The 16,724-nt window shown below is 39.1% G+C and overlaps 1 protein-coding gene across 1 annotated transcript; it reads right to left on the bottom strand.

Annotated features, from left to right (window-relative positions):
• Positions 1-810: 810 nt before the first annotated feature.
• akap1b (A kinase (PRKA) anchor protein 1b) lies at positions 811-16,106 on the bottom strand. The gene is made up of 11 exons (XM_083548742.1): positions 15,881-16,106; positions 10,235-11,871; positions 6,913-7,037; positions 6,286-6,412; positions 6,058-6,185; positions 5,172-5,349; positions 4,919-5,069; positions 4,771-4,838; positions 4,623-4,696; positions 4,457-4,522; positions 811-3,397 (listed from the first exon to the last, which is right to left on the bottom strand). Exons 2-11 carry the CDS (start codon positions 11,844-11,846, stop codon positions 3,335-3,337), a joined length of 2,592 nt encoding a protein of 863 aa, XP_083404868.1. The 5' UTR covers positions 11,847-11,871; positions 15,881-16,106; the 3' UTR covers positions 811-3,334.
• Positions 16,107-16,724: the final 618 nt, after the last annotated feature.

Below are 16,724 nucleotides of genomic sequence, written 5' to 3'. Positions count from 1 at the left end.
GAAAGGACAAAGGGTCTCATGATCATAAATATATAAGCTCAGTGAAGTACAGTGAAGGTAGTGACATGGTTGGGCTTACATGGCTGCTTCTAGAACAGGTATCGCTATGGTTTGTTGATGTTACTCATGATTGTAGCAGCAGAATGAATTCAGAAAACTACAAAAACTGACAATTTACAGTGAAATGCATAAAATTCATTTTGAGAGAAACTGCAACAAGCAGCAAACAATGATCCAACAACAAATAATGTAGGTTTTAGACTGGCCAATTCAATCAGCAGACATTCACCTAAAGAAGCCGCAGTTCACGTCTTGGGAAAAAGAAATCCCCTAAAATAAAAGAAGTTGCAGTACAAACCTGAAAGAAAACATGTATGAGAAAACAATCAAATGTCAGCTATTAAGAATTAATTATTTTAAGACAATCAGTTCCAATATTTCTCACCTAAATATTGGGTATTCCACCAACAAAAGAAGATTAATACATTGTGATGTAAATATCAGGAAATAGAAAGTCTTTAATATATAGCAAAAGAAGGGGCATGTCGATTCCAAAGGGAACTGTGTTAAGCGTAGGAATCATTACGATACGTTACATCAACAGTATACAGCCTGTATTGTTCCTCCCCCTAGTGACAATACACGTTTCTTAAAAAAAAAAAAAAAAAAACCATTATATATATATATATATATATATATATATATATATATATATATATATAATTTACACAAATTGCATTGGTTTCTGCAATAATCACAATTGCATTTAATGACAATACTGAATGCAATATTGCACAAAATACAAAATGCTGCATGTTTTAATAATTTTATTCTCTTTTTTATACATATATATATAGATCTGTACAACCAAGATTCAAACCTTTTCATGAGTCTAGCAAAAACTGACCTGTACACCGTTATGCTGGGGGGCAGGATTGCTTTGCACTCAAATAATCAAATAAGTAATCAACTAGCTAAGCAAAACACTTCAAACCAGTCCTATAAACAGAACATGTAGTTGGGTTGGGGGAAAAAAAACAAACCAAAACAAAATGATCCCTTTGTTTTCTTACACTTCTCCCAGTGTTGTACAAAAGAGCAATGAAATTGTATTTACACAGACAAGAGAAAGAGTTGGATGAAGAGATGATGAAGCATGGCAATGGAAAAGGTTGAGAAGAAAAAGGCCATGAACTTCCAAGCATTGAAACTGTCAGAAATCTACTGGGAATTATGAACTTAAACGAATTAGGAAAATGAAGGAAGAAAAAAAAACAACAAACAAAAGTCAAACAAAAACAAAACAAAACACAAAACATTTCCTGCATTTAAGTTGCTCTGCTTCCTCATTTGTTTGACTGTTTAGTGCAGAAATGTCTTAATTGTCGACATTTTATCGTACATTTAGTACATCAGTTTTTTTTTTCCTCCCCCACATCTTCATAAAATACACAAAAAACCTGAGCACCAGACAGGGAAAAATAAAGCCCATTCCACAGATATTACAGATCCTATAGCATTTCAGACAAAGTGAGGTTACAGGAGAGTGCACGTCCCTTTGCAGTCTACAGAAACACATCCTCCTTTACAGTTTACAAAGCTGCTTTGTTCACACAATAATCATCTGTCAGGAAACAAAAGTCAAGGAGGGGGAAAAAAAAACAAAAAAACAACACAATTCAAGTTTTTGGGTTGAAACTAGTACATGTAGTCCTTGTGAATTACAATAGCAGCACACACACGCACACACATTTAACTGCACAAGAGCAAATCAAAAATGGAGATTAGTGCTCATGTAAATAGAAATGAACAAATGAAGACGCTGGTGAAATTGTCAGGTTAGGAGTTGGCAACACCAGGATGGAAGTGGTATAGCAGCAGAAAACTAGATGAGTCAGCCCCTGAATATAATATAATCAATGACACAAACAAAAAAAATGTAAATAAATTCCCCAGTGGTTTTACTTCTTTTTTTCCTTTTTTTTTTTTTTTTTTAAACAAAATACCAGTACGGTAACAATATTAATAATAAAAAAAGTAAAGCTTTTTATCTTTTGCAACAAACCAATATTACCAGAGTGCTAGTTTTAGCAGCCAGCCTACTGGGACTGATGGTAGACACTAAACATTTCAGACATTAGCTACTGACCATGATGACCATTTTGTTCTAAAAAACCTGACTGTGGGCACAGTAGACTACAAACAAGTGATCAAACCTTCTCTGGTGTTTACGCAAAAATAAAAACCACGCTAGATAGTGAAATGTGGGTTTGTGTGTGATGTGTGGATCAAAGATGTGCTCTGAACAACACTGCATGCATACAATTTTGACACGGCACACTATATGCAGGTCGTCTACCCAAAACCCAAATCAGAGCCTGAGCTCTGGTACACCTCAGTGCTCTGATATGGAAGTATCATCACAGGTCAGGACATATGTGTAGTAAAGCCATGTTCAAGTGAAGCGCAGGCGAGGACTTTAGTGTATTCTTCGATACATGAGCAAATGTTGAATAATGGCCTCTTGAATAGGAGCAACAGAGAAACAAGCTGCATATGAAGATGGTGACACTGAAGGCAATTTGCAGGACACGTCCCACAGACAGTGCGCAGTAGAGGGCAGGATTTCATTTCCCTCTGTAAGGCCACATTGATGAACAAGACTCTGTGGAAGAGGTTTACACACCTTAAAGCAGTGCGTTTCTTCATGACATGGATGGGTCCTGTTCTATACACTGAATGCGCACAGGTGTTTGGGACATTGCACCTCAATCTCTTAACGGAACTAGCAGTGGTGAACTACTAGACAATACATTCGATAATGGTGTGAATTAGTGAGACAGGGGCTACAAAAATTATGCACAAGTTGCTGAAATCAGTCCCAAACTAGAGCAACAACAGTCTTTGCAAACTGCACCATTGTTATGGTTTTAGTGTACATTGTTTTTCCACCAAAACAATTAGAGCTCTTAAATCCACAGTCTGATCTGTACTCAGGGAGGATTCTTGGACGGATAACATGATCAACTTCATTTATTTACTCAATTGATTTAAATGTATAACACTGAAGAGATTTTTTTTCTTCTTCTTCAGTTTCCTTTTTGTTCTCTGATCAAACCTTGGGTGTCTCCATTTCTGTTATTATTCGTGCCCATGTAGATTCTTCAATTTATTTTGAAAGGGAGTAAAAAGCCAAAAAAAAAAAAAAAAAAACACGACAACAATTAAATAAAATAATAATTTTCTGCTAGTCAGTGTTGTGCACTTCAGGTGGGTGGGGTCTAAAAAGTGAGGGAGGGGACGGAGAGTGAGAGAAGAATGGAAGGGCAAGGGATCAGAAACTGTCCACCCATGTAGCCAAACCTCGCTCTGCTAATGTACGATTCAGCAGAACCAGCTGCAAAGAAGAAAAAGAAAAAATTAAAAATCAAATCAATGCAGGTGTTAACATCTCCTAGCAGGCTCAACAGTGGAAAAAAATCCTACCCTAGCATGAGACAATGGCTTTATGCCAACTATATAGAAACACATACGTTCTACTTACTCGCAAATAAAATCTAAATATGAAAGAAGGAAATTTAAATCATTCATAGTTCCATAAAGAGTAATTGGTAGTCAGAAAAACCTTTTGTACCCTAGCCATGCTTCTTAGTGTGTGTAAACTTAGGCATAAGCAGATTAAGGATTATGAACTTCATTTAGCATGGACGAGTGAAAATATGAAATATACAAGCTTAAAATGCTCATTTATTCAGATACATTAGCAGTGATCTATTCTCGATTAAAAATACATCCTTGTTTTACTTTACTAGGTCAAAGACGAAAAAACATGAACACTAAAGTAATTCCTTAATTAAATAGTTTTTGCATTTATTAAAGAAAAGAAAAATGAAGAAAGGGAGCAGACACAAACCCATAAATAAATAAAAAATTCATTAGTGATAAAAAGCTAGGTTGGTGTATAAATGTCTGCACAGTGCTATATGCTGTAAACAAATGCCTTAAGTTTTAGTGCTTATTATGCTTATGGGGGAAACATTTTTAAAACCAAGTTTGATGATTTTTTAAGATGTAAACCGGATTATAAATCTGTTAAATGCTGTCATTTAGCAAATTTTTTTTTTTAATTACTGCAAACATTTAATCCAAATCAGGCTTTGATGTTTGTGGCTGATCAACTTATACGTGTGGGTAAAAAAATAAAATAAATCTGCATTTTTAAATATTTTATAAATCTAGGTTACATTTTGAACTTAGTGTTGATATCACAAACATTTACAAACAAATTTACGATAATATTGCTAAATGAGGCCCAAGGTTCACAAAGTAAAGGGATTCTAGCCCGTCCGTACATTTTTTTTTTTACTTTTGGTGAAACCTGTCACAACCGTTCCACATCTGTAATAATTATTAAGAGCACAAATAATGAGTTAAAATCCAGTGAGAATGAACTCACCTCATCTCCAACCATGTTCCACATTTGTACTAATGGAAGGCCTGTGTTATTGTCGTAATTTGTGACCTAAAATAAGCAAAAAATAATAATTTTTGTAAAAAATTAAAAAAAAAAAAAAAAATACACCATAAACCACATTCAAAAGTTCAGGTGGGTCAATACTTGCCTGTGCAAGCAAAGGTAACCCTCTTGTCATCTCTTCTAGTGCCGAGTTGGCTTCAGCTGAAAAGCCATCCTCTCCTACAGAGGCAGGATTATATTGTGGGTAGGTTTAAACTGTTAAACGGTTGTGATAAAACTATTTTTGCACTCACCAGGAAGAGGAGCGATGTTGTCCAATAACACTTCTGTCCCTTGGAATGGTAACGTCACAAAGTCAGACCTGCCAGAAACAAATTCATTATAATTAAGCTAAAAAAATTGAGGTGCCATACTTTAACACCAAGCAAAAGAAACAGAAACCTAATCTGACGAAGAGTATCAATCTTCACTCGGTCGTAGCCGCCGTAGTCCACGTATCGGATCTCTACTTCGTTGGAATCCTTGTAGTAGGAGATGACCTGCGCTCGCCACCACGCTCCCTCCAATGCAGGAGCCGCACAGATCACGCCAACTGCAAAAACAGGAAGAGAGAAAGACCGAAAAAATGAAGTCTAGTCAAAAAGAAACATAGTGGAAGTACATGGCTGTAAAAGAGTAGGAAAGAGTTTCCTACTTTCTGCAGGTGAGGGAAGAGAAGGGGTGCCAGGCTGAGAGTAACACAGGAACATCTGCTGGTCCAGACTGCGCAGAGCATGATATGTAGGGTGCGTGTGCTGCTGGACAAACACGTGGCCCGCTGAGACGATGTTAACCACAATCACCTCCACTGTCACGCCGTTAGGAAGCAGGAGCTTTACGAAGAAACCAAAACTTTGATTACAATTTTTGAACTTTCAATAAAATAAAATTCACTACTTATTAATATAAATGTTTAAAAAAGATCCAGATAAGCAACTGTGTCATTGGTGTCATTTTAATGTTTAACCAAAACCAATGCTATGGAACAGAGGAAATGTTTGTTTGGACTTGGTGCAGGGTAAAGAAACATACTCCTCCCCATGCAAATTTAAACACACTGTTCTTTTAACTTCTCTATGTGACAAGCTATGCCATCTGTTTACCAAGACCTAGAGTCTCTAGCCCTTTTGCTAATGTCTGGGCTGACTCAGAGCTAAATAATTTACATGAATGCATGTGCATGGATAAACCACAAGAGATAATCTGCTACAGAATCTGCACTATCATGTTTAAAAAACTAGAGTCGTTGAAGTTCAGGCTTAAGTACAGCACCGTAATACCAAGAAACACCTACTTTAGTGCATAGAATTTCTGATATATGCAAGAACCAGACCTGAACAGTCCCCAGTTCAACAGTGAGTTAAAAAGAACTACAGATTACAATGCGAATGTGCAGATTCTCCCATGAGGTGCATGAAAATGCAGGGTCATGTTTTCAAGTTAAGAAAGCATTTCCATGTGTTACATGTGTACAAGCTGTCAAACTATTGACAGCGAGAAAAGCAGTTTTAGTGTAAGCTCTGTACCAGAGTGACTCTTACCCAGGACGTCATTGGCAGGGAGGGCAGTGAGAGAGGCAACGATGGAGGAGCGTAGAGGTTTGTCAGATCCAGGTCTTTAAACTTCTTACCAATCAAGGCCAATGCTTTATCTACCTGCAGCTGGGTGCCTGAGAGCAGATAAAACATATTAGCCATACAGCACAGTTTAAAGTCAACAACAAGCTTGGTAAAAGTAATGAGACTAGTACACACTCAAATTACACTCACCCTCTATATGGCAGATCTGAAACTCTTGAGTATAGGGTAGAGTTGAGATATAGATCTTTGCACCAGAGCTCTGCTTCAGAAAGCTCACATACCTTCCTTGTTTTCCAATTAATCTACCGACCAGATGCTGCAATTGACAGATGAAAAGGACATCAGAGCAGACATAAAAACTCATAGAAAAGGATATAGATTGTAAAACTTTGAGATTCAGATTCAAGGTTTATTTGTCGTGTACACACTAGAAATCTTGTGTGCAAATACAAAATGTAATGGAATGAGATGCATTTACTCCACAGACTGCTGTATTCTCTGTATAGTGTATTTATTGTACTTTATATTCAATGCATATAATAAGGTTAATGGAGCATGTAGACAAAATAAGAGCATAAAACACGCTTATACAATGTGGACAAAAGTACTGGGTAGTTCTTTCCCAAACTGAATTTTTTCTTCTCTTGAACTAGGAGACCCATACCTGTTCCAGCACTTTGCGACAATGTGCGCAAAGTGAGCTCCATGATGATTTACCATTATAAGTAACAACTGTAGTTATGCTTGAAGAAATGATTCAAATGTGCTGACCCAGCTTCAGTCAAAGAGTGGAACTTGATGCAACACCAAACTCACCTTTGGCACCTCTATTTCCCACACAATCAGCTCGGAGCCCTGCACCTGGCTGCCACTCTGCTGACTGTTTCCTGTCACCAAAGCGGAGCAGCTGTCTACTGAATCCATACTGTTCACATCCGAACCTACATCAAGACAAGGATAAAAATATAAATACATAAATAAAAAAAAACATTAAATCTAACGTGTGTGAACTGAATTAAATTATTCATTCAATATTTCTCTTTCAACAGGTAAGTTCATCTAGCATCCTGGGCATGAAACTACATATGGATGATCTGCATAAATTTACAGCAGAAGCTGTGTGCTACACGTTTATCCACAACCTGACATTTATAGTGTCACGAGTTAGACCTCCGCCAATGGTAAAACCAAAGTGGAGGTTATAAAGTTCATCACTGTCTGCTAAGCAACAGAAAGCACACATGCAGATGTATTCCACAGACACTCCACACACACACACACACCAGAGCTCCAGAGGATGCCACTGGTAAATCTCTGATGTGAGGAAGTGTCCATCGGTAGCTGTAAATAACTGTGCAGTGGTGATCTGAAAACAGAACAGTAGCCAGTGAGGCTGGCTCACATCAAATAACTGCATGAACTGTAGCTCAACAAGTCCACTAAAAAGTCTTAAACCAGCAAATCATTAAATAATTGTCGTTATCATGCATTCAATGGTGTTTAAATTTACACGGGTATTGGACACATTTTGTAAAGATAGCACCGAGGAGAAACAGTGTTTTACTTTCCACAGTGCAAAGATATTGACTGCATTATATAATGATATTAAACACTTTTCATTTATACTCCTTTTAGAAGCTTCATATAAATGCAGTCATTTGATTACTTAAGCCTTTTACACCTGGACACTTTTTTGAGGCCGAAAAACTATGGTTTAAAAAGAGAAAGAAAAGAAAAAAAAAAGGTTGTACTTTAATTGATAACTCATGAGCAACCAGAATGTCAACCTCCCAGGGATTATTAATTTATTACTCATTCATTACTTAGTATAATTGCTAAAACAGAAAATATTCTCCCCTAACCTTATTATTTCATATACTAAAAAGGAGTGACCTGCCTGGTCAATCTTGCTCATGAACATAGCTTGCCTGTGGCACACTAACATATAAGTTGGCAACGAAATGTTTGTTTGGTGACTAAACGATTGGCAGACTCTTTTTGCAGACAGCTTTAACATAAATATAATTTATTGTTTATCCCTAAACAAACATGGTTTTGGTACCCCACCATCATTTAACAGCTGAACAAAACATTGGTTGAAAAATGAACCTTTAACGTGATCAGAGTGAGAGTTACTATGATGCAAGTAACAATTTTTAATACAAATCTAAACAGCTGTAAAACTATGGGAGGGGAAATCTACTGAGATCTTTGGTCATTGTCACAAACATTGACTAAATGAGCAGGTTAATTAACTACTCATTGCTAATCATGACTTTATAAAGCCTAATGTGTTTTTGGCCTCGACAAAACTTGACAAAGTGTTTGGCTGTTTAATAACAAGCTGTGTTGTCTCGTGATTGTGCTTTCACTCTGCATGTGCTTAAGCGTGAAGCACTTGAGCAGTGAAAAGATGTTAAGAAAGCTCATTGAAGTGCTCTAGCCACTTAATAAATAAATGCTCTTTTTAAAGCCGGCAATTGAAAGCGTCCAAAAATCTCAGGAAATATGCAAGGGATAGTAAAAAACTCCCCAAGATGGTATTATGAAGAAACCTTAAGAGTAACCAGACTGTCCATTCAGTAATGAGGGCTAAAACACAAATGTTTATGCAAAGTGCAGTCCTGTTTATAGTCATTATAGTCCAGATACATTCTCATAGTTCTTTGAGTTTCTCAATAACCATGTGTCTTTAAGCTGTTAAAAAAGAAATGGTAAAACCATCTCAGGGAGGTTTTCCTTGCCACAGGCTTGCCCATTAGGGACAAACTTACAATTAAAAGAAACAAACTTATACATTATTATACATGTATACACATCTGTGTAAAACTGCTTTCAAATAATGTCCATTGTTAAAAGCTCATTGCAAATAAATTAATTAAATTAAACATCTTTTAGCCTCAATGATCCTGGCCACCAATATTTTAGTTTTCATTGCCATGTCATATACAACAACTGGAAATGTTCTACCTGAGCCACCCAAGTGCAATACTCAAGTCACCAACAGTCTATGTGAGGAACAATACAAACACTGAAAAATAGCATGAACAGTGGTATGACACTATTTAGAATCTAGAATCTGTTGCAGAATCAAATAACCACTTATGAAAGAAGGTTGTGGGTTATAGCGATTAACACTAATCAACACGACTGGGAACACAAAGCCTAGACACGTTTGAAGTAATCATGATGAGGGTACCAAAAACAAAGCAAAGTGTGCCAATACTTAATTTCAGAGAAAACTGTTTTGAAAAATGTAACCATACAACTTCATTTAGATACATTTACACACCACTGATTGATGGGGAACAAAAAGCAACCAAATTCAGCACAAGGATTCAGGAATAAATACAGGACTTAGGCACAGCACTGGCTCAGATTCATAATTATCTCTTGCTCTAATCCACAGCAAAAGTACTGCATCAAAATTAGAATCCTCTTGCATACTTTCAAGCGTTTGCACTATAATGGTGTAAATGCAGCATTTTTAATCTTTGAGATGAGACCACTGGGGGACTAAAGGTGCCAGGCTATTTGAAATAAGACAAACAACCGGGTACTTCAAGGATCAACGTATTTATTGGAGGATGGAGGATTGTAGAGAAGCAGCAGCTGGAACAATACCACAACACAATAAATATACCAAATGATCAGTCCAACAGGTGCTGGCTTTAAACCATAAAACACCCTCGCACTAGTGAAGATTTATCCATGCACGCATTAGGGGAGTCTGGTGAATTCCAGGTACCCCTGCAGCGCGGGATTGAAATCACTGTAGATGTGTGTCAGTGCCACATTCATATACATATACACCTATGGGCAAACTAACTGTAGCCAATCCACCTACTGAGATTTCAACTGGTGAACCTGGGAAGAGGTCCACATGTAGACGCAAGAAAAGGCAGATTCACTCTTCCCACCTTATACTCATGGGGAAACGGTTAACAACTAAATGGTTTGAGCGATAAACTCGAGTAAAATTAGAGAACATGACTGAAATATGTATGCTATGCAGACCTTCTGGAATGTGGAGATTATTTTGCTTGTAGGATATTAAGAGACTCATATGGTTTTACACCTTTCACATAAAAAAATAAATAATTAAATAAATAATGATATATATATCATGGCACTTCACCTGCAGACTGATCAGCCTCTGCTTCACTGGTTCCATTCCTGAGAGAGTCTCCATTTACATGTGCTAGCACACAGGTAGCCGTTGTATGCTCTGCACTTAGAGCAGTGTCCAGCAGGACTGCTGTATCAGAGCTTTTCTGATGTTCATCAACCTTTTCCTCTGTAGTCGAGATCCCTGAAATCTGAATAAGGTCCTCCTTGTCGTCATGCACCACTGATGACAAATCTGAACTGATGACAAGGTCCTCGTTGCTGATGCCGTCCTCAGACTGGCAAGTGCTACACCCAGAATCCTCTGTTCCCATCACAGTCTCCTCTTTTACATGAACCTTGGGTAGAATCTGAGTTGATTCCAACTGCTCTTGATGGTCACCGAGAGCAAAACTGTCCTGTGTCTCAGACCTCTCCCATACTGAGAGAGTGAGGCAGCCATTGATGACCTCCTTGGCAATCTGTGCTGCATGCTGCTCTACGTGATCTTGGTAGCATTCAGAAGAAGAACCTACCTTAGAGACACATTTATCCTCATCTTTGACAATTTCATTTCTGTTCAAAATAGATGGGATGCTGCAAACAGCATCCAGACCCTCACTGGGCTGAGATGTGTGGCTGCTGACCATCATGACCTCCTGGGCAGCTGCTGAAATGACTTCAGTGATTAGACCTGCTGCAAGGCGCTGCAGCTCCTGTGTGCTTTCGCTGCTCTTTACTGGACAGGTTAGGTCTCCATTCTCGTGGTTCTGGACTTGTATATAATCGCTTACAACTGGTGTGCTGGTGGAAACTGGAAATGAGGCAGGAAGAATAGGACTGTCAAGACCAAGTAACTGAGATGCAGCTTGAGTGTACTGATCCCCAATCGTCGGTGATACAACAGCCAAGTCATCTTTGGTGGAGGATAGACTGTCTTTTGTCAAGTCCGCTTGGACATTCTCAGCAAATGGTACAGCCAAAACATCACCAGCCACCTCCCCTTCGGGCTCTGGGCGCTCCGCTTTGGACAACTCCACAGCCTGGCATAGAAGTGACACCTTTTTCTTAACTTCAGTCACCTGTTTGTCAAGTGGTTGACCCCAAGATTGCTCAAGTGAGCTAGAAGTGTCCAGCTCTGCTTTATTGGGCAATTGACTTGACTCACTGCTTAAATCAACAGCCTCTGATCTTTCATGAGGAGGACTCTCCTCAATAATATTTGATGTTGAAGATAAGATTGAAGACTTTTCCATGACCACTTCAAGGCTGCATTGTTGGGAGTCTGTAGTTGCAATGCTGCTGTGAAGGGGAGTGCTCAAATTTTCCACTAGCAATGGTGAGCTGACTGGTGGTTCTACTGAAGTGCTTGTTACCATTGTGTGAATCCTTGCTACAACCTCCTGCTCAGCAGACACCTGTTCTTTTGCATTGGGTTTGTCTATGCAGGGTATGTCATGTGTGGTCTCTACCATCCCATTTGTGCTCATAACAGGTGAAGTCAGCAGGCCTGCAACCGGTTCCTCTTTGCCATCATGACTGGTGATCCGTGCTTTCTTGCGAGAAATGTACCACCACCAGCCTATGAGTGCAAGCACTCCAGGAAGTGTGTATGGGGCAAAGGACCGAAACCTGAGTGGCATCTTCTGTGAACCTTAAGTACTGATCCTGAGAACAGAAGAAAAAAGACTCCAGTCAGAGCAAAGCAGGTTACGGCATAAATAAATCAGAACAATAATAATGCTCAAGATTTTCATTAATAAACCTCACAAGAAAAAGAAATTATGTGCATAGTTACTATAGTTGCTCAAAAATGTGTACACCCCTATGGTACCTGAATGTGAATTAATCTAGACATGAGGTCACTTTAATACAATAATGTGTCTTTAAAAATGTATAAAAAGATGTAAGCAAAAACAGTTTAACATTTTATTCCTAACGTTCCTGAGCATTCAGTCCCGCTGCGGATTTTCACGAATTTTAAGATAACCCGCAACTTGCTGTTAGTGAGGTTCCAAACGAGAACCCGGCAGATTTTCCGAGCCGCGAATTATCGATCCAAACTTTATCCAAGTTTATTCAAAAAGTCTTTCCGAACTGATTTAGGCTATGGGGAGTAGTCTAATTTATCAACAAATTTACCATCTTTGTAGCTTCCCTGTTTCCACTATTTTACAATGATGCATGCTCATACAATGTCAGCTAATGTCAGTAACGATCTGTATTCTAGCTTTAACAGAAATGTCACATCACAAAATAAATAAAGCCACTTTATACTCATGAAAACAAAGACTGAAGACCTACACCAGGTCCAGGTTTTTTACACCAGTAAAATTATTTTTAAATTAAATGTACCACTGAAATGTTTACATTTCCTATTAATGTAATTTAGTCCCATCAAAGCTCCTTCTCTACCAATTCCCAAACTTGAAGTGTCTTAATCAGAGGTCATGTCCACCCTGACCAGGAAGCTTTTAGGTGTTCAGGCTGAAGAAATACTAGGAGGGCAACACATCTACAGTCAAACCTAGTTGGCTCACTGGACTCCATGTATTACTCTTTGGTCAGCAGTGAGTCAATGTTAAAAAAGGATAGCCAGGCATGCCTTTCCTTAACTGAGCTAGAGAAGCCCAGCCTGTGAAGAGAAAGGAATGCATTGCAGAGGGCGACGTGTCTCCTCTGTGTATGGCTTCCGGAGACACGGCAGTGCATGAAGGGACGCCGTATTTGAATATTATAAACTTGGACTATGACCCCCCCTGACAGACTTACTGAAATGGGGAGTGTTACTAGCACAGATACAGGGAAGGACATGTCTACACTGTGTTAAAACATTGTGTATAAACATTTATAAAGCTAAAACTGGTGTCAAACTGAGAAAAAAAATATATATTTTGTCCTTGCTAAGGCATTTACGTTAAAACGACATTCAAAATCAAAACCAGTTGGAATCCAATAACGCTAGGCTTCCTCTCAACGGTCAAAGATCACTTTACTGAGCTTATCTTCATGTAAGCCATGATGGATGCAGCATTAAGAGAGCAGTGTGATGGGTTGTCTCTTTAGAGGACAGTCTACTAATCAATCAAGGGTTTTTAAGTAACAAATTCACAAAGATCAACTTGAAACACTTGATTGACGCACTCACAAACAGCCTGAGGTTGAGGTATTGGGTCATCATTGGGGGGTTCAAATAATAACATGCATTTAAGCATGTGCGTCTATCTACTGTCCTGTTTGGTTTTATGTCGATTTAAAATAATGTCAGGGTCATTCCTGCAACAAATATGAGACAACAAACAAGACCTGATTAACAAAAAACAGAATACAATTACTAAAATGTTCATCAACTAGCAAACTACAGTCCTAATGAACATTCAAAGTATTTGGACCAAACAGTGTACCTGGTAAATATACAGTAGCAAAGCGAACCATAGTTCGGCAACTAGTCTACACGTGAACAAGCCCTGTTTCTCCAGCAGATCCTCTGTTGCTGCTTATCCAGTCACATGAATTTATGTGAATTATTTAGATGAAGGCAGCTAAAAATAAATTATGAGCTTTGTCAGTTGTCCCAAATCAGTCCAAATAGGGTAAACAAAAGGAAAAGTCTATTTTAGTCCGTGAAAACACTGGTCTGATAAGAGAACTGATGACATGGTGGGTTTAAAATGTCAATAAAGTAAAAAACAAGTTTGTCTGCTTTAAAAAAAATATATATATATATATTAAAGTTCAGAGGTCATGACTCTACAAGTCAAGGTAAAAGACCAGTACAAAACTTATAGTTATAAACAAATTATTAAATACCACACTCAAAATTAAACCGTTAGCTGCTAATTTGGACTTTTGTAAGCAAAACATTTAACATAACTGTACTCTTATAAATGTTTGTCAGGGAACCTAGGGGTAGGTTTTTTTATTTTTTATTTGTCACTCATTCTCACAGTATTGAAAGAAATGGGGGTCACTAATAGTTTATACTTACAGAAAGTCAATGCAAAACTGATTTTGAGATCCAGTTAGCGACATGGTTAAGCTAGCAATAAATAAAAGTTTCAATGACTGAACTACGAAAGTCATAACCGTCAGGCGGAGCGCGGGCGCGCGTACAGGCACGTACAGGCGCAAGCACACACACACACACACACGCGCACGTGTGCGCGCTTACAGTAAAATATCTCTTCGTATTTTGGCAGCTGGAGCTCGCTTCACCTTGGGCGAGGTTAAATAAACGTACAGGCAGAGGGGGACATGGAGCCCGGTTTGGCTCTATAGAGGCCTGCACACACACGCGCGCACACACACACACCACACCACCGTACGACCTTGGGTGAGATCATGAGTATCACCAGGGTCACTGTACACCTGGAGCACGCTATAACGCCGCCGTTTCGGCTCTCGGTAGCGTTAATAAGCTGCTTAGTGTGCGTTTGTGCAGCGATTAACACACAGCCCGCACGCTGAGTCTGCTCATAATAACGCACCTAAACACCAGCGACTTTCCAACACCCCAGAAAACGATCAATAAATCCCCCTTAAATAGATGTATAAGATCTGAGCATGATGTAGTAATAATAATAATAATAATAATAATATGCATGTTGGTGTGTGTGTGTGTGTGTGTGTGTGTGAAAAAAAACTGGTCAGAAGCGCTCCGTGCAGAAATATAGGCAGGCATGTGGTGCATGGTGAAGCCTACCGGGACTCCATGCGTGCTAACTGATTAGCCATAGAATGCTAACAGTAAGATCATGTCCATTCAAATAAAGAAGCGAAATTCCCAAACTGATATCATCACAACTGATTTTAGACGGACATTAAATATACTGTTTATCAGATGCAAAGAGTGGGGAGTAGTAGGAGAAGCCGGGTACGCTAGAATTTGACCTAGTACGGGTTTATCGAAGTGGAGTAGGCCAAGACACTGCGCGATTTAACGCAGCATGCGAACGGGCACCTGTCTGTTCACTAAACCCAGAATCCTAAGCGTCACCTACAGACCCAAGATAACATTCTTAGCTACTGAATTACATTCCAGGGAGTCATGAAAATTCTGGACAAATTGATCCAGTGGAGAATCCACCATGTGCGGATGAATGTCGGTGGTTAGCAGAGCGGTGAGACCTGAAGCAGTATAATGGTTGGATGGGACCGTGCAGAGTTCACAAGCGCAACCGCGTGTCTTTATCACAGCTCCGCTCCGTGGAAACAAGCGCTGGGTGAGGAAGATTTTAGGCGAAAATTAGCCACGTTCAGTGAATCTTCCTCCAAAATCAACGATCTACTAGATCATCAAAATAAAAAAAATTATTATACCCAAGACTGGCTTATGTGATTTTTTTTGTTTTTGTTTTAAATAAAATATTTAATAAATAGATCCACATCTCTATTAAGCCATATCTCTAAATATAAGAGTGCACATTTGGCTTATAAACAGATAATAAATGCTACTGAGAAGTCTGTAATACCGGAAGGAAACCAAATAAAGAAAGCAGGAGCATGGTGAAGGTGCAATAGCAATACCGCTAGCTAAAATAGAGGGCAACAGTACAGAGACACCAAGAAACTCGCTAGCCGCTGAGGCTAAACCGCTAACAATCCATGTCCCGGACCTGGCGAGCCCACGCTCCGGCTGTGTGTGTGTGTCCTGCAGCGGCATCCATCTCCGTCTCACCGTGTTTATGTGTTCTTCCCCCCCGCCGCCAGCCGTAAGAAGAATTCCGTTCCTAATCCGGTGCTCCGGGCCCAACAGCATCCAAACGCGTCCCGCTCCGTATCTCCGTCTCTTTCTCTCTCTCTCTCTCTCTCTCCTCCCCACGTGTTGACCGACCGAAGGCACGCTGAATGGAGCAGGATCAGCTGTTCAAGTCTCGCGATAACTGCGCTGCTCCCTGCGACTCACCAAGATCTCGCGTGACTTTAGTCCTCGTTTAACGCCAAAGCTGCTGTCGCGAAGATGATGGTATTTATTATTATTTGTATTATTATTATTTTTTAGAAGTAGTAGCAGCAGCAGCAGTATTTATTAAGTTACCTCAGTAACCTGTGTATATGTGTGCAAAGCAGAAACAAACTCTAAGAAGCCAGTCACAGTATGATTCACAATTCCGGACGATTTCGAGACACCGGTCCATCCACCGAGATCTTTCTGCTGTTGGGAGAAAACCAGAGAACCAGGATGAAATATGAACAATCATTTGCATCAGCATGCTGTCTTTATTATTATTAGCGGCGGTGTTATTGATCAGCAGTAAAAAGAAACACTATTTAAAATTACATTAGTGGTTTTCAGCCGTCAGTACTAATTAAGTTTCCAAAGGCGACCTAAATCTGTATTAAGTTTGTGAATTTGTGACACACGTACACAAAATGTAGCACAAAAGATTTTTTTTTTAGCCGTATCCTGAATCCCATACATTGCAATAAAACACATGCAGGAGTTGGAAATTAATTAATTAGTCGGTAAACACTGCTACTTGTTACTTCCGTTTGCCATCGTCTTGAGGCTAGTGTTCATA

This window comes from Silurus aristotelis, assembly GCF_946808225.1.
Source record: "Silurus aristotelis genome assembly, chromosome: 8".
Taxonomy (NCBI): Eukaryota; Metazoa; Chordata; class Actinopteri; order Siluriformes; family Siluridae; genus Silurus; species Silurus aristotelis.
Note: the sequence above shows the minus strand (reverse complement) of the source record. Positions and strands in the feature narration are given on the sequence as shown.

Excerpts from the sequence above, each read along its gene's own strand:
- akap1b (XM_083548742.1), bottom strand. The coding sequence starts at position 11,846 with ATGCCACTCAGGTTTCGGTCCTTTGCCCCATACACACTTCCTGGAGTG. Across the intron at positions 5,350-6,057 it reads CCCTGCCAATGACGTCCTGG|CTCCTGCTTCCTAACGGCGT; the intron begins GTAAGAGTCACT and ends TTCTTCGTAAAG. Across the intron at positions 4,839-4,918 it reads GATACTCTTCGTCAGATTAG|GTCTGACTTTGTGACGTTAC; the intron begins GTTTCTGTTTCT and ends TGTTTCTGGCAG.